General features: G+C 53.0%; 2 protein-coding genes across 3 annotated transcripts in view; one reads left to right on the top strand and one right to left on the bottom strand.

Moving 5' to 3' along the window:
- ALKBH4 (alkB homolog 4, lysine demethylase) overlaps positions 1–12,487 on the top strand; it is a 14,262-nt gene extending 1,775 nt beyond the window's left edge. The window contains exons 2-4 of the mRNA XM_036310863.1: positions 1,630–1,760; positions 1,972–2,169; positions 5,510–12,487. Coding sequence (XP_036166756.1) covers positions 1,737–1,760; positions 1,972–2,169; positions 5,510–6,094 — 807 coding nt within the window. The 5' untranslated portion in view covers positions 1,630–1,736 and the 3' untranslated portion in view covers positions 6,095–12,487. The remainder of the gene's footprint in view (positions 1–1,629; positions 1,761–1,971; positions 2,170–5,509) is intronic.
- On the bottom strand, positions 8,857–20,120 carry ORAI2 (ORAI calcium release-activated calcium modulator 2). Of its 2 annotated transcripts, XM_036310865.1 has the most exons (3): positions 19,954–20,120; positions 16,080–16,317; positions 8,857–12,061 (listed from the first exon to the last, which is right to left on the bottom strand). In XM_036310865.1, exons 2-3 carry the CDS (start codon positions 16,305–16,307, stop codon positions 11,522–11,524), a joined length of 768 nt encoding a protein of 255 aa, XP_036166758.1. In that variant the 5' UTR covers positions 16,308–16,317; positions 19,954–20,120; the 3' UTR covers positions 8,857–11,521. The 2 variants fall into 2 exon arrangements, with proteins under 2 accessions (XP_036166758.1, XP_036166757.1); XM_036310864.1 differs by lacking the exon at positions 16,080–16,317 and having other exon boundaries at positions 19,954–20,058.

Here is a 20,120-nt window from a genome sequence, read left to right as displayed (position 1 = left end):
CCTGTAGAAAACAGTATGAAGGTTTCTCAGAAAATTAAAAGTTGAATTACCATGTGACCCAACAATTCTGGGGATATACTCACAAGAGTTGAAAGCAGGGTATCGAAGAAATATTTGCTTGCCCGTGGTGGAAGCAACCTGTGTCATTGATGGATAAATGGATAAACAAATAAACAAAAAGTAATACATACAATAGAATGTTATTCAGCTTTAAAAAGGAAGGAAAGTCTGATATATGTTACAACATGGATGAACCTAGAAAACATTATGCTAAGTGAAATAAGCCAGTCACAAAAGGACAAATGCTGTATGATTCCACTTATATTAGTTAGAGTAGTCAAAATCATAGAGACAGAAAGTAAAATGGTGGTAGCCAAGGGCTGGAGAAAGGACAAAGGGGAGTTGTTTAATGGGTATGTGATTTTAGTTTTGCAAGGGGGCAAAGTTCTGGAGATTGATTGCCCAACAGAGTAATGTACTTAACACACTGAACTGTACACTGAAAAAATTATTAAAGATGGTAAATTTTATGTTATTTATATACTAGAGGCCCGGTGCACGAAATTCGTGCACTGGAGGAAGGGGGGTCTCTCATAGTCCAGGACCCCTCGGTGGACATCCCTTTTGCAGTCCAGGACCTCTTGCCCCTTACCGCCCACCTGCCGCTGCTCCTTACTGCTCAGCTTGCTGCTCCTTAGCACTGCTGCATAGGTGGGAGAGGCTCCCGCCGCCACCACACTGCACTTGCCAGCCGTGAGCCTGGCTTCTGGCTGAATGGCGCTCCCCCTGTGGGAGTGCACTGACCACCAGGGGGTAGCTCCTGCAGTGAGCATCTGTCCCCTGGTGGCCAGTGCGCATCATAGCCACTGGTCTTTCTGGTCGTTCCACCGTAATGGTTGCTTAGGCTTTTATTATATAGATTACCACAAAACTTTTTTTAGAAAGCACCAAAGGTCTGAACTGTGTCTGGGACTGACACTCTGGGGGTAGCATCTTCCCAACATGATGACTGGGGGATGAGCAAGATGTCTAGGATGACTCCCACTTTTAACATGTCCCATATGAGGCGCCAGAGACAGAGGACATGGTAGTTCAAGATGGGGTGGTAGCAATGCCTAGGGAACATAAAGGGGGAGGAAGCAGAATTGATTGGTTAGGGAGGACCTCAGACTGACATGTAGATCTGATAAAATCATGGTCAATCCAGTCGGGAGCTCCAGAGCAAAGACTGCCCATTAGAGGAAGCCCATGTGGGCAGAAATGGCCAGGTCCATGCTGGGTCGCTGGCTGGAAGCTGCCTGGGATGAAGATGGCCTCCGCTCAAAAACCGAGGCAGGTCCCGGAGGCACTACAGCAGGAGATTGTCAGCCCAGCTGTCCTCTCGATGGCTGGCAAGTTCTGTTCTTTTTTGAAGGGAAATTCAGGCAGTGCCTCTGGCTGCCACAAAAGAGGGCAGAGCCCAAAGACACCCCCACCTGGACTGTAGAGGGCTTCTCCCCTCTGGCCTTCCAGCATGTGCTGCTCACCCCGGGACGGCCCCAGGACCCCAGCTTTAGGGATAGCATATTTCTCAAACTTCTGGTCTGGGCTGGATCTTTTCACACCATCTTCTCCTTTCATTCTCACAAGGCCGAGGACAGAAGATACCCTACAGAGACCCAGAAACTGGACTCAGGCTGATCCCCAGCCTCTGGCTAGTTCCTTAATTGCTGAACCTTGGTCACCTCATCTATAAAATGGAGAACAACAACAAAAAAATGGTTATGCAGATGCTCTTTCCTTTTATGGATGAGGAAAGTGAGGGTCTTTCCCAGGAGGCAGCCCGAGCAGGGGTCTGTCCCCCCTCTAGGCTTTAGCTGCCTTCCAAAGTGGCTTCAGGGGAGGAGGAACCATTGGGCAGGGGCAGCTCCCAAGAGGCCCTCCGGGAGGGCACGCTCCAGTGGCTCCAAGACCCCTGTCTTTCTTTTATAGAAAACACATCGTTTCATTTACTACTCGGACACTGGCTGGGCTGTGGGGGCTGAGGAGTCCGACTTTGAAGGCTGGGCCTTCCCCTTCCCTGGCGTGACACTGATAGAGGACTTCGTGACCCGCGAGGAGGAAGCTGAGATGGTGCAGCTGATGGACCGTGAGCCTTGGAAACGCTCACAGTCTGGACGCAGGAAGCAGGTAGGTTGGCCCAGAGCTAGGGAGGCGGGTCGGGCCTGTCAGAGAGGACAGGGACTTTGCTGGGCCCTTTGGCTCACCTCCTGCTCAGTGCCCTCCGCTTAAGCCATACCAGGGATATGCCCAGTTTACTTGGCCTGCCCACCGTCCCAGGAGAATGCCGTGAGCCAGGACTCTAAGGAAGACGGACCCCCAGCTCTTTCAGCTTTCGCCCAGCTGGCCTCGTGCTGGTGACTGTCAGGGAGGGTTCCTGGAAGGGTGCCAGGTGCCTCCTTCTCTCTAGGTTCTCCCCGTCAGTTTCATGTGTTTTCGGGCCTCCAGGTCCCAGGCCTTCTCTGTCCGGGACCTCGGCCCCTCTTCCTCGGTCCCACTCCTCTCTGTTGGGTCACTCCTTCCATTCCTCATCTCCAGCAGTCCTTGCTCCCACCAGAACCTGTGAACCACCCATCCGCCAACCTGTTTGCTTGTTTGGTTTTTTTCAGTATATTTTTATTGATTTCAGGGAGGAAGGGAGAGGAAGAGAGACACATCAATGCTGAGAGAATAATCGATTGGCTGCCTTCTGCACACCCTCTACTGGGATCAAGCCCACAACCTGGGCATGTGCCCTGACCAGGAATTGAACCATGACCTCCTGGTTCATAGGTCGATGCTCAACCACTAAATCACACTGGCCAGGCATCTGGCCACCTTTTCACTTTTCCCCTCCCGTCATCTCTCCTTACCCTGTACTACAGCCAGTTATAGTTATTTCCTTGGGTGCCCCTCGACTTTTTGTGTTTGCTTCATCATACTCGTCCTGCTCAACTACAGCCCTGGTCAAGTCCAGCTTCCCTCTCCCTCACACCCATGTGCAGCCTGCAGTCAGGTCTCCCCACTCTGGGCCCTTCTTGCTCCTGCAGTCATACCTACCTCCCTTCCATTGGTGACCTTGCCTCTCTTAGAAAAGAGACATATCTGCACACCTGCCTGCCATGCGTGGGTACTGTTCTCTTCTCACCTGTGCCCAGGGCTTCTCCAAGGCCCCCTCCAGCTGTGTGCTGGTCCCTTCTACTCAGAAGATCTTGTTCAGCATTGTTCCCCTTTCTCCCCAAGATGAATTTTGCCTCAACTGGATCTTTTCCCCCAGCTCCCAGGAAGCTCCATTTCTCTGCAACAGAATTCCTCAAGAGTTGTTTATTCTCAATGTTTTTGATTCCTCTCCTCCCATTCCCGCTTACCCCACTCAAAAACTGCTTCCTCCCTCGCCTCCATGCTCTAAGCCCAGCAATGGGTTCTCAGGGCTCAGTCCTTGGGCCTCTTTTCTTCCTGCTCCAGACATCCCCTTGCTGATCTTAGTGAGTCATGGCCCTACACACTGTCGCTGTATTTTGGACTCCCATGTTCATATCTCCAGCCCAGGCTTCTAGTTGTCAGACCCTAAACTGAGCTTTGGCTGTTTGCCCCTACCCAGGCCCCCTGCAGTGTCCGCATCATGGCACATTCCACCTTCCTCCCGTGCAGGCTGGAATCGTGGATCTCTCCAGGTCTCTCTCATTAATTCCTGTCAGTTCATTCTTCCTTCAAAACCTATCTGAACCTGAGAGCACCCTCCCCACCGCTGCCAACACATGCACCCCAGCCCCCCCACCCCCGCCCTTCCCAGGATTCCTTCAGGGGTACCTGGGGCAGCCCTGACCCCTCTTCAGTCAGTTTTCAATAGAGAGGAAAGTAACTCCAGTAACACCTCATCAGATCCTGTCATTGCTTTGTTACAAACCCTCTGGGCCTCCCAACTTAAACACGAAGTCCTTACAGTGCTCTGGAAGCTCTGCACGCTGTTGGTCAGCCCAGCCTTTGTTTTCACTGCTGCTCTCTGGTGTCAGGCATAGCAGTCACTCCAGCTTCCTCAAAGGCGCCAGCTCCTCGTGCCCGTCCACTGCACTCCCATGTCAGGCCCTCTGCCTGCTGCTCCTAGCGATGCCCTACAGGAGCCGCTCACCCAGGCACTCTGAGACATGCTCATCCTGGAAGGAGGAGTTCCACCAGAGGGAGCCACCCTCCACTGGAGGGGGACCAGAGCGGGCAGGAGTCGGCAAATAAATGCTTCCCTCTTTCATACCTCAGGCAAAAATCTGAGGCGTGTTTTAGACTGTCCCTCCTTTTTTTTTTTTTCCTCAATAGAAGCCACATATCATAAAATTCACCCATTTAAAATGTACAGTTCAGCTCTCGCTGGTTTGGGTCAGTGGATAGAGCATTGGCCTGTGGACTGAAGGGTCCTGAGTTCGATTCTGGTCAAGGGCATATGGCCGGGTTGTGGGCTCGGTCCCCAGTTGGGGGTGTGCAGGAGGTAGCCGATCAATGATTCTCTCTCATCATTGATGTTTCTATCTCTCTCTCCCTTCCTCTCTGACATCAATAAAAACTAAAATGTACAATTCAGTGGACTGGTTTTTAGTGTAGCCCGATGGCAAAGTAGTGCAACCATTACCGCTTTCTAGCCCTGGAACATTTTTATCCCCCGAAGGAAACCCATACTCGTTAGCAGTCCCTCCCTGTTCCCCGTCCCCTGGCGACCACTAATCTACTTTTCCTGTCTCTGGGGGTTTGGCCATTCTGGACATTTCATGTACCAGTAAATGGGATTACACAATATGTGACCTTTAGTGTCTGGTGTCTTTCACTTAGCTTAATGTTTTCAGGGCTCAACATTTTGCAGCGTATACCCGTGCTTTACTGCTTTTTATGACTAAACTATTCCATTGTATGGATATATTCCCATTAGTTTGTCCATTCATCTGCTGGTAAACACTTGGGTTGTTTCTAGTTTTTGGTCATTGTGAATAGTGCTGCTGTGAACATTCATATTTCTATGCGGACCTGTTTTCATTTATCTTTGGTATATACCAGGTAGACCTGCCATGTTACGTGATAATTGTTCTTCCTTGTGGCTCTGAGCCCCGGGGCTCCCGCCTTGATAATGCTGCCTTGATGGGCCTTCCCTCCCTTGCTGCTCATTCGTCCCAGATCTCAACTTCTCGGTATCACCTCCTGGATGCACTACCCGCACAGGGGCCTTTTGTCTCTAGCTCTGCTTTCTCGGGTACCTGGGCTAAGACGTCCCCAACACTTCGTACCCCTTCCCTGCATTATTATTTCCCTTAGCATTTACAGCCATCTGATGTCTCCTGTTTATGTATATCTTTGTTGTGTTAGCCTCTTCCTACTGGAATGTCAGACCTGTGAAGTCAGAAATTTTTCTTTTCTTGGTCACTGTGATTGAATTCTTTAGACCTAGTGTGTGATCACATTTCTGTAAACTCAGACATTTCTCTACTTCCTTTTTGTCCTCATACTTTAGGACTATGGTCCCAAAGTCAACTTTCGGAAACAAAAGCTCAAGACTGCCGGCTTCCAAGGCCTCCCCAGCTTCAGCCGGGAGATAGTGCGGAGAATGGGCCTCTACCCCATCCTGGAGGGCTTCCGGCCCGTGGAGCAGTGTAACCTGGACTACTGCCCAGAACGGGGCTCAGCCATCGATCCCCACCTGGATGACGCCTGGCTGTGGGGGGAGCGGCTAGTGAGCCTCAACCTCCTGTCCCCCACCGTGCTGTCCATGTCCCGGGAGGCGCCCGGCAGCCTACTGCTCTGCCTGGCCCCATCCGGCTTCCCGGAAGCTCTGGAAGGTGTGATGGCCCCTAGTAGGTCCGTCCTGTGCCAGGAGGTGGAGGTGGCTGTCCCCTTACCCCGCCGCTCTCTGCTTGTGCTCACCGGAGCCGCACGGCACCAGTGGAAGCATGCCATCCACCGCAGACACGTCGAGGCCCGCCGTGTGTGTGCCACCTTCAGGGAGCTGTCGGCCGAATTCTGTCCTGGTGGGAGGCAGCAAGAACTTGGGCAGGAGCTCCTGCAAATCTCTCTCTCCTTTCAGGGGAGACCCAATTGAGCCGCCTTCCTGGGGACAGGAGCTGGGATGCCGGCTCCAGACTTGACCCTTTGCCAGGCTTGAAGGGGGAGCCCAGCACAAGGGTCTTCCTTCCCAGCTCATTAGGTTTTTCAGAGAAGACTGCTGACACCCTGACGCCATGGCAGCGTGAGCCCTGCCGGGAACTGGTTTGATGGGGATGTGTCTCAGGTCAGTCCTCTTTGAGCTGCACTATGGCCACTTGTTTGGGTTAATTTGTCACAGTTTGACGAAGTGGCATAATTTGAGTTTTAAAAACTTTGGAATCACTTAAAACCATTTTCTCCTTTATCCATTTGTCTCAGCGAGGTTTCCCGGTGCCCCACCCTGTAGTCCCTCCATTTGGGTAGCGTGCCAGATCAGAGATGGATTGGTAGATCTGAGGCTATCACTGTGTCAGATTTCAGAGCTGGTGACAGTTTCTGAGTCAGGCTCTGCCTCGGTCATGCTTGACCCAGACTTGGGTGCAGGATGCAGCAAGGAGAGGGAAATCTCCTGAGAGATTTAGCCCACACATAGGAAAGCAGGAACCTAAAATACGGGATGAGCCGGCTGGTGTCCAGCTGGGCAGCAGTAATGCAGAGCCCTCCCTCGGCCTGATGGCACTCATGAGGAAGCTCCCAGATTTTCCTCATAGCCCAACCCACCTCTGCCCACGTAATGATGTTAAAAAGTGGGAAAGGTCTCTTCAGCTCCCAGGATAGTACAAGGTGTTTCACTGGCTGGTGCTGGTACTGTGTGTGGTGCTCACCTCGACGGGTGGCTGCCCCTGTGCACCTGTGGCCGGGCGTGCAGGCTGTGGAGGTGGAGGGAGATGGCAATGTTCCCTGGGTCTGCATGGCCAACCCTCTCTCCTGTTGCTTATGTGACAAAATACACTCAGCTCACCCGCCCCATGCTGGGAGCCAGACTTGAAGGACCAGTGCCCCAGCCTGGAAAGTTTCATGGTCGGCACTGGTCTTCATAGTCAATCTGGAGCTTTTGAGAGCAGGCAGGCTGGGGGAGGCACTGGCCACCGCACTGCCCATGAAGTGGTGTCATAGTTGCTGAGCTACTTGCTTGCACTGGAGAATGCTGTGAAGACCCAGTGGACAGGTGTGTGGGCTTCTAGTGGCTACTGGGTGGGGGTGGGTGAGCTTCCAGATTCCGTAACTGCTGCTTCCTGGGTCAGCTCACTCAGGAGGAGGGTGGAGGACAGCTTCTTCTCATCCTCCGGAAATTCTGTTTCTTTGTTACTAATGATGAGGCCCAGAAATCAGGATTTTAAAGATTCTCAGGTGATTCTAATGTGCAGCCAAGGTTGAGAACCACTGTGCTATGTGAAGACTGTCAGGCCCCAGGTGCTCACCGTCTCACCTAAGCACCCACTGCCCATGGGGCGGGGCTGGGGTGTGGCCAGGCTGGGTGCTTCCTCCAGAGCCGCTCTTGGGCACCGGTGCAACTGCTCTCCTGTGTTTCTGAAGGGCTGATCCCAGCAGCCACAGCCTGGGGCACAACGTCTGCTTCACCCCCATATTGTAGGTAGCTTTCCTGCTTTCCTTCAGCACTGGATGCTTGTCTGTGCTAATGCTCTTACAGTCTCAGACTACAAGGCTGTATGGGAATACTAATACGGAAGCATCCAGTCCAAGGGGGGTTCCTGCAGCGCCCTCTTCCAGAGTAAGTTGGGGGAGTCTACTGGCATTCCTCAGCCTGCACTGTTGAGAAAACTTGGGGCTGGTTCCTGTTCACAGGGTCGGAGAGTGAGGCCCAGGTTGGTCCTAACGGGGCTAAGCTCAGTCCAGGGAGGACCCTTGGTTATTTCTGCTGAGACTTGTGCAGAAACTGCCTGTACCTGTCTGCATGTTTTAAATGGGCCTACAGCGGAGTCTAGGCTCAGTCCTGTCCCACCTTACCCTGCTGGGCCCTGTCCAGGGCTCTGTGGACGCTACCCCTCAACCTTCTGGAAGCATCTGAGTCAGGAGTGAGTGTCTCAGCAGGTGAGCTGAACGGTAAGTGGGCCTGACCACAGGCTTGCTAGGCTTGCTGGGGAAATGGTCTACAGAGTTAGTTTGCTGCCCCTGAGCCCAGGGGGACCCACAGGGCCTGAGGAGTCCTCCCTCCGGGCTGCAGAGGCAGTCTGGCCCCCTGTATTGGCAGAACTTTCCCTATAGTGGTGTCACCTGCTTTGCATGCCTAATTCCTAGGACTGTCTGGCTTAAAGTGCCAGAAAATTAATAATGGACAGAAATTCTTTCCTAGAAGGGCCTCTACCTCATTGGACAACTATTACAAAACAGAAAATCTGGGAGCTTCCTTGTGAGTGCCACCAGGCCACGGGAGGGCTCTGCATTACTGCTGCCCAGCTGGACACCTGCCTCAGCCCAGAGCCACAGGTGCCTGGGGTTGGAGAAAGCCCAGAGGGACCAGCGCTTCAGTGGCTCCTCTCCTGGGGGACTTCAAGCTGACCCTGTCCAGATGGCTCTGCTGGCACTCGGCTGTACCTGGGGCTGCCCCTTGTGGTGTTTCTGGAAAGGGAAGGGAAGCTGCCAGGCAGAGGGGCCCCACTAGGTGGGAACTTGTGGCATGACTGGGTCCAAGTCCCCTGTCTGTCTATTCCAGAGAAGTCTCTGACCTGGGAAACCTATTAGGACACTGGCGGTGATCACCAAATAGGAGGAGGCAGGAGGGGCTTAAGGATCCAGGATGCAGCAGACACCAGGGAAGGACCAGCAGCTATCACAGCATTCCACCCAGACAGAAAGCAGTGTGTAGCTTTTTTATTCAGTTCAATCCAGGGCAACTTTTAAAAATCCATATACAGGACTGTGGTCTGTACCCCGTACGTGATCTACACAGTGTCATGCGTAATGAACTAATCACAAGACAGATAAGGACTACAGATGAACCTGTCCGCTCAGCTTCTGTGATTTTATCCTCCACAGACCTTCCTAGAAGACACTAAGATATGTTCTGTCCCCACAGTTTCTAAAATAGAAACACTTCAGTTTTGATACTTCTGGTCAGGTACTAAATGGAGACTGTGTTCCACTTTGGAACGGGCCTCAAGTATTTGCAGGCATTTGTTTTACGAGCACCAGGAAGGCTCTGCTCAGAGGGAAACAGGGCAAGCCCACGCTGCCCCGGGGCGGCCCATGGCGCCTCCCCATGGAGAGGCCTGTACTGGAACAGTCTACAATCTCCTTAAATCTCCGGAATCCGAATTTCTAGCCTGTAATTTGCCAGCCCCTCCCCTAAACTGCCCTGCAGAGTTGTTCCTGCAGCTCCAAAGCGCAGCTTATCCTCCATCTCCAGACAAGCTCCGCCGCTATCCTGAGGTGGTCCTTCCCCCACCCCGCCCATCACCAGTCCCCAGACTCACTGTCATCTCTGTTCCCACAGAAATTCTTTGCCTCATGTCTCTAGAAAGGCTGGAGCTGGGAAAGCACTCTGGATGAGAACAGGAAATGACAGGAACGTTACTCTCCCAGTTTGAACGTGGTATGTGGCACTGTCATTGCGCACCTCGTATCTGACCTTGTTGCGGTCAGGCCGAAAGCTCTGCCCGTGGATCAGGCATAATGGGCCCCCACTGACACTGGGGTGTGCTTTCCAGTCTGGGGAACATGGGACTCTGTGGACCTGGCACACTTGGGGCAGTGGTACCAAATGGCCCAGGAAAGTGGCAGCAGGAGTGAGCTCAGCATGACCCCTCAAAAGGCTCAGGCCAGAGGAAGAGCTTGCTGCCTGCTCCCAGCTAGTTTTGTCACTGCCAGGTCACCAAGTGGCTGTCTTGCAGTGATGCTGACATTCTTTTGCAAAGCAAACACATTAAACCAATTAAGCCTTTTCAACAAGACTGTGGGAAAGAGGAAACATGCACTAGAGAGCAAGCAAGTCGGGACAGATGTCTGCAGAAGGTACAGGGGACACGCCCTTTAGAAGACGCCAGGCCTCTTCTCTGGCCTGGAGGGACACCATGTCCAGGCTCCCCATAAGTGTCACCAGTCAGCATTTCAGAGTTACAGGTTGAGGTTTATGCTCTCACCAGTAGGTCACATTCCCAGAAACTTCAGCCAGGCCACCCAGATCCCACAGAGATATTAGGCTGTGGATAGAAATGTCATCAGAGCATGAAGTCCAATGAGGAAATGGCCTCCTTCTCCAGTTGGCTGCCAGCCAAAGTGGTAAAGGTGGTTTTTAGAAGCAGCTCGGGGTATAGCATGCTCACACGTAAGCTGAGCTGTAGCCTGTATGTGAACAGCCCAAGAACACGAGCTAGGGCAACCAGAGCCCATGCTGCACACGGCAGTAAACGCGCTGGCTGTGGCTGAGAGGCTGGGGCCCGGGGGGAGGCATGATGTGGGTTGTGCATTCTCTGCATTTGTTCCATCTCATGAGCAAGACCCACATTTGGCCAGGGCTGGCCCTGGTGCTACCACCCCTAGACCAGACCAGGCTGACAGCCTTGTCTAGATAGCAAGTCCCCCAAGCTGCCCCTCTGCTGCCAGGCACCATGGGCAGCAGGGAGATGGGCAGGCTCTGCCACCTGAGCAAATGCTCCTGGCCTTCTGGGACCAGAGCCTGGAGGATCAGGCTCAGAGGGCATTCTGTGGCCAAGAGATGTAGGCCTCTGGACTGTGGGCTCTTCCCAACCTGGTAGCCTTGCTGGGTCAATGTGGCCAGGGCTCCAGGCTGGCTGGGAAGAAAGAATTTGAGCCCAGTGTGCTTTGGAGTACCCCTTAGTTAACAGCCTCCTCAAGTAGGCTGCCCCCAGACATGCCTCCCCAACTCTGCCAGGCCTCCACTCGTGGAAGTCTCCCCCAGGCCCTGACAAGTCTGCCTCCTCCTGGAGTACCCATACCTGCTGGGCTGACATGTGCCCCAGGCTCCTGCCTTGCCCTCAAGCCAGGCCACCCAACTCCCTGCAGAGCAGGGGAGGGAAGCACCAGGCCCAGCAGTAATCCTGTGCCCATCTAATTGCCACAATTTCCACCGAATCACAGCAGGCTGGTACTATCAAATGTGCCACCCGGCTGCCAGGCAGTGCACCTGAGGAGTCATGGGCAATCCTCTGAACTCACAGCCCTACCTAGCCTGACTCCCGGCCTCCGCCAGGCTCCCTGCACTGCTGGCCACTCCTTCCCCACCTCTGGGATGACCAGTGCTGGAGCCCTGCCCGGGTCCCAGGGCCAAGGACTCAGCCTTTCTTTGCCCTAAGCTCTTAGCAACAGAGTCAGTCTCTCGTTTTAAGGATTTCCATTTTCTGAGGGAAAATGAGCTGGATTTTACGGCATTAAGACAGGAGTAAAACTTTGGTGTTGAACTATCTGGCAGTGTCTAGGCAGCCTCATGGCAATTTACATTTTTAAAATTCCCTCAAAAGCAGGCTGTTTCTGTTGGCTCCCAGCCCCCAGGGGAGTCGCGCCCTTACACGACCTGCAGGCTGCGCTCGTGCCCATCCAGCTGCACCTTGAGCTTGTGCAGCTCCTCGATCTCGCGGTTGTGCCGCTCGGTCTTGTGGCGCACCAGCGAGCGGTAGAAGTGGATGGTGAAGACCACGAAGATGAGACCCACAGGCACCATGATGATGGTGGACACGAGGGCGGCCTGCCAGCCTGTGTGGCCACTGGGGCCGGGTGCAGGGCCGGGCTGGTGGCGTGCATCCACAGGCAGGAACTTGATCCAGCAGAGCAGCACGACCTCAGCCAGGAAGAGCAGGATGCCGAGTACGGTGGAGAAGCCCCAGGCCAGCTCAATGTAGGGGTGCATACGCTCATGCGGCGACTCGCTGATGGAGTTGAGGTTGTGGATGTTGCTCACGGCCTCCACGTTGGGCAGGATGCACGTGCTGATGAGCAGGGCGAAGAGGTGCACGGCCACCAGCACCGTCGTGCAGGCACTGAAGGCGATGAGCAGGGGCGGTGGATACTGGTACTGCGTCTCCAGCTGCACCTCCACCATGGCCACCTGCAAGGCAGAGCGGATGCTGCTGGGCTGCGCAAGCACCTTCCAGGCCCTTGCGGAGCACAGGACACTCTTTGCTGCTCAACTATTTTGAACTTGCCTTTTTTTCTGATTCGCTAAAGAATATCTCACTGAGAAAAAAATCTAAAGGTACAGAGAGACTAAAGAAGCACCAAGCGGGGCGAGTCACCCTCCAGGTGCCTTCCCAGACACGGAATGTGTGGTGTATCTGAGGTGCCAAGCTATGAGCCAGGGCACATGTGGCTTTGCTATTGATATCAGAGCCAGGCTGCAGTGTGGCTTAGCTGCAAAAAAACCCCCTATTTTAAAAATAAAAACGGACCTTTTAAAAGGTTAAAAAAAAAAAAGTAAAAACAGAGGCTTCTGATGGTGCCCAGACTCAGAGCTGCAAACCCAGACAGCCTCACACAGACCACAGGGTGCATCTCTCAGCTGACACCAAAAGCCAGAGAGAGAAACTGCATCTATATCTAAAGGCCAGGAATGGTGATGGACATGAGGGCCACGCGAGGAGGGGCAGCCGTGGGAAGGAGGGTGGGCTGGGAAGAGTGAGCTGAATCGTCATCCACAGTCACAGGATGCCAACAGGTAACGTCCAAAATGGATAAAGAAACAGTCTCCAAATGTCATTTGGAACCGAGAAGACTGAGAAAGCTGCAAGAGGCTGCCTCTGGGAGTGGAGAATATGGGTAGGGCTGCTGGGATTGTGACAAGTCACAGTATAGCTGGCCCTGGAGCAGCACGGAGTGTCGGGCGCACCCACCATGTGTAAGTGGACTCAAACCCATGTTCAAGGGTCAACTGTATTTAATTTCTAAACTATGGACACGTAATAAATGATAAAAGTTATTTTTTAAATGAAAGGGAAAAAAACAGACACAGAGGGAACCAGAAAAAGCCCCCGCTTATCTCTGTAGCAGTGAATGCTTATAGCCATTAGGTAGTACATGCTCACCCCAGGCCCCATGTGGCTTTCAAACTACAGACAGCAACACATTCCTGCCTCTGCCCCTGCCAGGTCTGGCCCCATCCATTCCGAACAGCGCCCTCTGAGGCCCAGCACCCTACCGCCACCGTCCCAGCGCTCAGCACTGCGGGCCTCCCCAGTGGAGGGTTTAGTCCAGGCCCAGGAAGGGCTCTGGGGCTCACCAAGGGCCTTCTCCCAGGTACTCGAAAGTATGAAATCAGACCAGGAAGGGAGTGGGGTGGGGCAGAAAGAGAGAAGCCAGAGGAAGGTTTTTCCACTCACTGTGTTTGCCTCCTAGATCTGAGTCATCCCTGTTTTTAAAAATTAACAAGAGCCCAGCTGGTGTGGCTCAGTGGTGAGCATCGACCTATGAACCAGGAGGTCACGATTCAATTCCTAGTCAGGACCCATACCCCAGTTATGGGCTCAAGCACCAATAGGGGGTGTACAGGCGGCAGCCGGTCAATGATTCTCATCATTGATGTTTCTATCTTTCCCTCTCCCTTCCTCTCTGAAATCAATAAAATATGTATGTTAAATTAATAATAAGGATGTCACAACTTCTAGCAACTACCACCTCTCAGAGTGAGCACCTCATCCCCTCAGTGGAGATGGCACATTTGGTAGTTAAAAAGAAGATACAGCAGTCCTAGTGGACCATACCTGAACAGAAACCCAGCAGTAAATATTGCTCCAAAAAGATAGTAGCCCATGACAGAAGCTGAAGGGTGGTCTTTTCTCTGTGCCCCTGTGGACTGGATAGGCTCTGGCCCAACAAAAGGATGTTGTAAACCACAGAGGGCACCGAGATAAGAAACAAAGACGATTAAAAGGCCTACAAGGAAGCAGTTGTATTCTGCCTCAAGAGGAGAAAAGCCAAAAGGCCATTTTTCATTTTGTTTATATAAAGAGTAGGTTTCAGATCACTGGTTCTCTGTGTTAGAAGAATAAACATGAAGAAATAAGCTTAAGGTTGGGCATAAGTACTTATTGTTTTACAATTCTAATTAGGGAATCCATAGTATAAAGAGGGGATTCCACCTAGCAAACTGTCTATTTTCATTTGTGCATGTCCCTGCCCTTATTTGGCCACAGCCAAATGCTATCTGAGGATCTGTACTGGTCACTTCTTCCTCCCAAGCTGCACCACAGCCTGAATGGTTATCTGATTTATTGGTCTATTAATCTGCCCTTGACTTGGCTCCATGCTGTTTCACTGCGATGGCGAAATCTCGGTGCATGTTAGGCTGGACAGCCTTCCTGAGAGGGACCTCCTAGAAGAGAAGGCAAGGGCACCGTGTGGCTTCTAAAATGTATCCCCAGGCTGCTTAATGAAGCACCTGCTGGTACACAGTAGATATTCCATAAATGCTGAAGAAATGAATTACTACTGGGAAGTATGACCGCCATTGCCAAGCTAATGAGAGCACTCTGGGGCCCACTGTTCTCATCCTGAGACCACGTCATACCCTTGAAGGCTGCCAGTACATCTCAGACTCCTCCTCCGGAAGTCACTCTGTTTGATAACTTTATTCAAGGGCTAGTTTTCAAATTCTGAATGAGTGGTTTTAAAGCCTTCAAGTTGGATGAGTATTTTGTTGGCTGGAAAACAGGAAAGCTGCCCTAAGTTTGGAAATCCAAATGTTTGGAAGGCCAGGGTCTCTAAGACAGCTGCAGACAGGAAGTGATTTCTCAGACCCAGGCCCCACCCAGAAAGAAAACTGTCTCACTGCATCATGTCGTTCAAGACTTCCCAGAGTTCATTTCCCAAAGTTCCTATCTCTCTCTCCCTCTCCCTTCCTCTCTGAAATCAATAAAAATATATTAAAAAAACAACAAAACATCAGTGATGAGAGAGAAGCAATGATCGGCTGCCTCCTGCACTCCCCCTACTAGGGATCGTGCCCTGATCTGATTGTGCTGTGACCTGGTTCATGGGTCAAGGCTCAATCACTGAGCTACAGCGGCTGGGCAAAATTTTGTCTTTTTAATGTGATGGAAACCGCAGGAAGAAAATCACTCTGAGCCAAAGCTGTGCACCATGTAATTGCACACTTTTGTAATTATGTTTAAGAAAACAAAAACACAAGACCTAAATAAGCCTTTGCGTTAAAGTAGACCTAAACCAAAATTTATTGCCTCTCAGTTTGGTGACCTCTGCCTCACTCTGTATGAAGTCATGCCCTGACTGTGTAGGGTGTCATTTTTCCAAAGGTGGCCCTACCGATGACCAAGCATGCCCTTGTCAGAGGAATGACCACAGTGGCTCACCCTGACAGCTTTTTATTTTCTGCACTGCCAATTTGACAACTGAGGCTCTGGACTACAGAAAAACAGCAACTGTCTTTACATAAATAAACCCCTGCTTCCGGCCCACAGGACCTCTGAACATACAACAGAGAGAGAGGTTGCCGCAGCCCCAGTAGTGTGACTCCTGACATCTGCATCCTCAGGGCAATTCCCTAAAGGGATGTGGGTTGAGGGCTTTAGAGTCAACAGTGCCCTCAGTTTTGCCTGAGACGGACTCTTGTCCCCGCTTGTCTTGGGAATGACGCAGAAGGAAAGCCACAGGTGGGCAGCTGGGAGTGAGGCCAGAGGCTCTGATTAGCCACCCTGGAGGCCACATTTGGGGGCATCTGCACCCCAGTTGGGCTACACTGCATAAACCCAAATCAATCCACAGTTCCTGCTCAAGTCCTTGAGATTTCCCAACTCTTGGGTGGTTCCTGAGATGAGCAGATGTGGGTACTTTTCTCCAGGAAATCTAAAGCTATTTTAATTACCACCCTAACTTCCTGGCCAGGCAAATACTTATATGTGAATGTGAGAGTGGCTCTTTCTGTGGGCTCTGAGGCTTGGGAACTCCCCTGTATGCCCAGCAGCCCCTCTGGTTGACAGAGCAGTCACAGTCACCTTGGAGGAGATGGGATGTGGGGAAACTTCCTAACGGTCCATCCTGGCTGCCAGTAGGGCCCAGAGGGAGTGCCAGAGCCCATTTTGCAAGCCAGGTTCCCACCAAGTGTCTGCACTCACCATGGCAAAGCCTGAGAGGAGAGCGGAGGTGCGGCTGGAGGCTTTCAGTTTGGCCCTGCTCAGGTAGAGCTTCCTCCAGGAGAGGGCCTGCACGGAGTGGTGGTTGGAGGTGACCAGCTCCAGGTAGCTGCGGCGGACCCAGTCCCGGTAATCCATGCCCTTGTGGCCAGGCTCAGGGCAGGCAGGGGTGGAGGGGTCCACAGGCACATTGAGCTCAGCACTCATCATGGGAGCCAGGCTGGGGGCAAGAGAGAGACACACTCAGGTATCCCAAAGGGTTCCTGGGGCCTGGAAAACCCCGTTTATCTTCTCTGGGGCCCCTGTATACACCCCACACTATCGCCATGGGGACCAGCGGTGTGTGAGTGGGGGGCCCTGGTCTCTGGTGCAGTCCCCACACGTGGACCATTTATAGGAGAGGAGGCTCCGGAGTGCATTTCCAAGAACCACCACAGTGTTCAACACTGTTCCCGCCATCCCGAGCTCAGAAGGGTTCCAGCTGAGTGTGGCTCTGGGTGAATGGAATTCCAATGTTGGCCAAGAGCACCTAACACCGTCCTCCAAGTTGCACTTATCTTTAGGGCGTAAGGAGCTGTGGCATTTAGAAAGATGCTAGGACCTCAAGTTACCAAGTCTGGATTTGACCCGACTGTGTGATGTTGAACATGACACCTGATCTTGCTGACCTTGATCATCTTCAAATGAGGACATCCCCACCCTACAGGGCTCTGAACAAGATAAGGGACCTGTAGACTCAACTGCTTTTCAATGTCCAGGTGTCAATGTGAAATACACCTTTCCAAGCAGCGGCTAGTTTCTCAAATCCAACTTAAATTTTATTTTTTTATAAACCCTCCTGTGGGGAGCTGACTTTCAGAAGATCAAAGCGAAGGAGCTGCTCTGCTATATACAAAACTCCCACCCAGAAGCAGGTCGGGAACAACGTACAATGAGCGTTGCATGCCGGCCAAGAAGGCAGCCCCTTTCTGGCTGTGCCCCATTTCACCCGAGGAGGGGCTCTCCCCATAGGACCCCATCCCCACGGCAGCCAGCTGGGTGCCCGTGTGGCTGCTGGGGACCAGCCATGGGGGGCAACTGAGGCTTGGAGGAGCTGCCTATCATTCTGCCGGGGCGGGATTCACTTAGAGAGGTTGAGTCAATCCCACAGATGGCTCCTTCGCCAAGCCCATACACCAAATGTCTAAACCGGCAGTTCCAACTTAATTTTAATCAGGTTCACCCCCAAAATACTTGGTTTATATACCTAAAGTACAGCCATATCCAGGCTGAAATGGAAACTTTTAACAAAATGAAAAATTAAATCTAACTGACAATGAGAATGTTTTATAAAGAAACTAGAGGCCCAGTGCACGAATTCGCGTATGGGTGGGGCCCTGCCTCCTGGTCCCCGTCAAACTCCCGGTGGAGGGGACAGTTTGCATATTAGCCTTTTATTATATATGATGGAGATTGGAGACCCCTGGAGTTATCCCAGGAAGACATCTGGTGAGACAATAACACAGAATGAAGATCAGAAGGACTGATCTGTCGAGATTTGTGAATTTAAACCCAAATCTCCACTAATCCAAATAGGGATTGGTGGTCTCCTGTGGCCCAAGGGGCTGGCCTGTTTGGCAGCATGCTGGGATCAGCTCTAATTACTCTGCAGGGCAAATTTCAAGGACACAGGCACCTCACAGCTCAGTTAGCATCAGATATTAACTTGTACATTTAGGCCCTGACAGGCCTCATGAAAAGCCTGCTTAAGGTGATTACAAACAGATAAGGGTTTCTGGATCCCAGGGAGCATGGCCGGGGATGGGGGGGCGGGGGGAGTCAGGGGTGTTTACCAGTGTCAGCAGCTGAGAAAATGCCCCAAACCTGGTCCATCCATGCCAATCTCTAAAAGGGTTCCTTGGGAAGGTCCTGGTAGTTGGAAGAGCTCTGTTTTGGGGTGCCTTCCTCTTTGTTCACGCCAGGCTATGGAGACCAGCTTTTACTGGCCAATAGGACCCTGGGGAACAGTTCTGTGCTCTTCTATTCCTGCCAGAGATGTCAATTACTAGGATGCCTACTTGGCAGCATCACTGCCCCCTTGCCCACGTCTGCAGCAGCAGGACTACTTTCAAATACTTTAATAACTGGAAGGTCCCTTCCCTGGGGGAGAGCGCAGAGGAATGTTGCTCACTAACCAATCCCTTGGTTAGCTCCAAATAATGTAGGATGGCATCACTTGGAAATGCACTTTTCTTTCATTTTCCCACTTGTAACAAAAGCGGGCCTAAAGGTATGATAAAGACCGTGTACTGCATGTGGAGGGGCAGAAGGCACAACCTTTGCCCCCCTCAGAGTATCTCTCTCTCCATCCAACATCCTGCATCACAGAGACGTTTACTGGGCCCTAAAGTAAGACAGCATTTGGTATTTAGGCATCAAACACAAAGAGGGCAAGAACCCTGTGAGTTCCTGTGCCCAGTGGGGAACAAGATAAGGGGTGATTCTCATTCGATGAGCTAAATGCTTTAGTGGAGGGGGGGAGAGGGCCTAGGGAGCAGAGGAGGTGCTGGCTGCCTCAGCTTTGGGCAGGCAGAAGGCCCCTTCTAGGGAGCAAGGATAGGGGATAAGGACATAGGTAGTGAAGGCAATATTGGCAAAGAGGGACACTCCCCCAAAGACAAGATGCTACCCACATGGGAGGGCTCTGAGAGGCAGGGGAGCATGGCAGGAAGACTGGCTGCAGAGGGGGGTCAAGGAAATGGGGGAGGGGGCAGGACACAGGGAGTACTGGAGCTCAGGGCAGCCAGGGTGTGTGACTGCTGGGCTTTCTCTGGCAGGGCACAGTATGGGTCATGGAAGAAGCTAATGAGGGAAACAATCTGGTATCAGCCTGGTCTGTGTGCCAAATGAAAGGGCAGAAGGGCCTGGTAACCTCCAAAAACACAGAGGTAAGTATGGGGTGAAGAAGAGGGAAGTTCTGAGGCCATCAGTGAGCAGGGACTGGGCTCAAGTTCCAGAGTGGAGATGGTGGCCTCCTGGGAGTGGTCAGGGCAGTCCCAGCAGCCCTGTGAGCATCCTCCGAGTGGCAGGGGTGGGAAGGAAGGGCTGTGTGTCCGCTTGGAGCCTGGGTCCTGAAGATAGAGAAGCCACTTCCTGCAAAGGGAGCAGCCCAGACCTGATTCAAATCCATCCTGTCCCTGCCAGCCCCACTGTCCTCCCTTACGCCAGGTGTCCCCTGCCCGAGGGGGGGGGGGGGCAGAGTCTGGTCCTCACACTCAACTGGGGCGGGGAAGGGGTGGGGGGGGCAAGATGGAGCCGGCATTTCGGTCAGGTGGCAGGGGCTCTCCTGGTGGAACCTGGGAGGCTTTGTTTATTTCTATAAAAGGGAAGTCAGAAAAGGAGGTCTGGTACACTAACCGGGCCTCTCTCTACGCTAGCTACCCTCCTTGGCAGGCCTGTTTGAAGCACATCCTGGGGCGGGTTTGGGGTTTGCCCATCTTAACTTCCTTTAAGCATATGGAGCGTGAGCAATGGTGAGTGCCCCGCAGAAACGTCTGTTTCTCATTCTGTCTTTGTCACACCTGCGGGGGACGGAGGCTCAGCAGTCCCACTGGGGTCTCCCATCTGCATCTCCGTCCTCCCCCCAGGGAAGCCCCAGACGCCGCGAGACCGGACTCGGCCCGCGCCCCCGACTTGCCCGTCCTTTCGGCGCCGCAACCCGCCCGGGGATCCGCGGAGTGAGGGTCACCTGGCCGCCACCCCACCCCGTTCCGAGCCTGCCCAGGAGAAAGCCCGTCCCTCCCCTGGTGCAATTCCGGTCCCGCAGACGGGCGAGGACCCAGCTACCTCCTCCAGACCCCCAGCGACGCGCACTCACCGAGCTGCTCTGCCCGTCTGGCCCGGCTCGGCTCCGGTTTGGCTCCGGCTCGGCACTGTGGCCCCGTGGCCCGGCCAGGGCGCAGAGCGCGGCCCCCTGCCTCCTTCCGCCGGTCCCGCGGGGTCCCCCGCCGCCCCGCCTCGCCGGCTGTCCCGCCCCCGCCGGCC

This window comes from Myotis myotis, unplaced genomic scaffold (genome assembly GCF_014108235.1).
Source record: "Myotis myotis isolate mMyoMyo1 unplaced genomic scaffold, mMyoMyo1.p scaffold_m19_p_5, whole genome shotgun sequence".
NCBI lineage: Eukaryota > Metazoa > Chordata > Mammalia > Chiroptera > Vespertilionidae > Myotis > Myotis myotis.
This window is presented reverse-complemented; position numbering and strand designations above follow the sequence as displayed.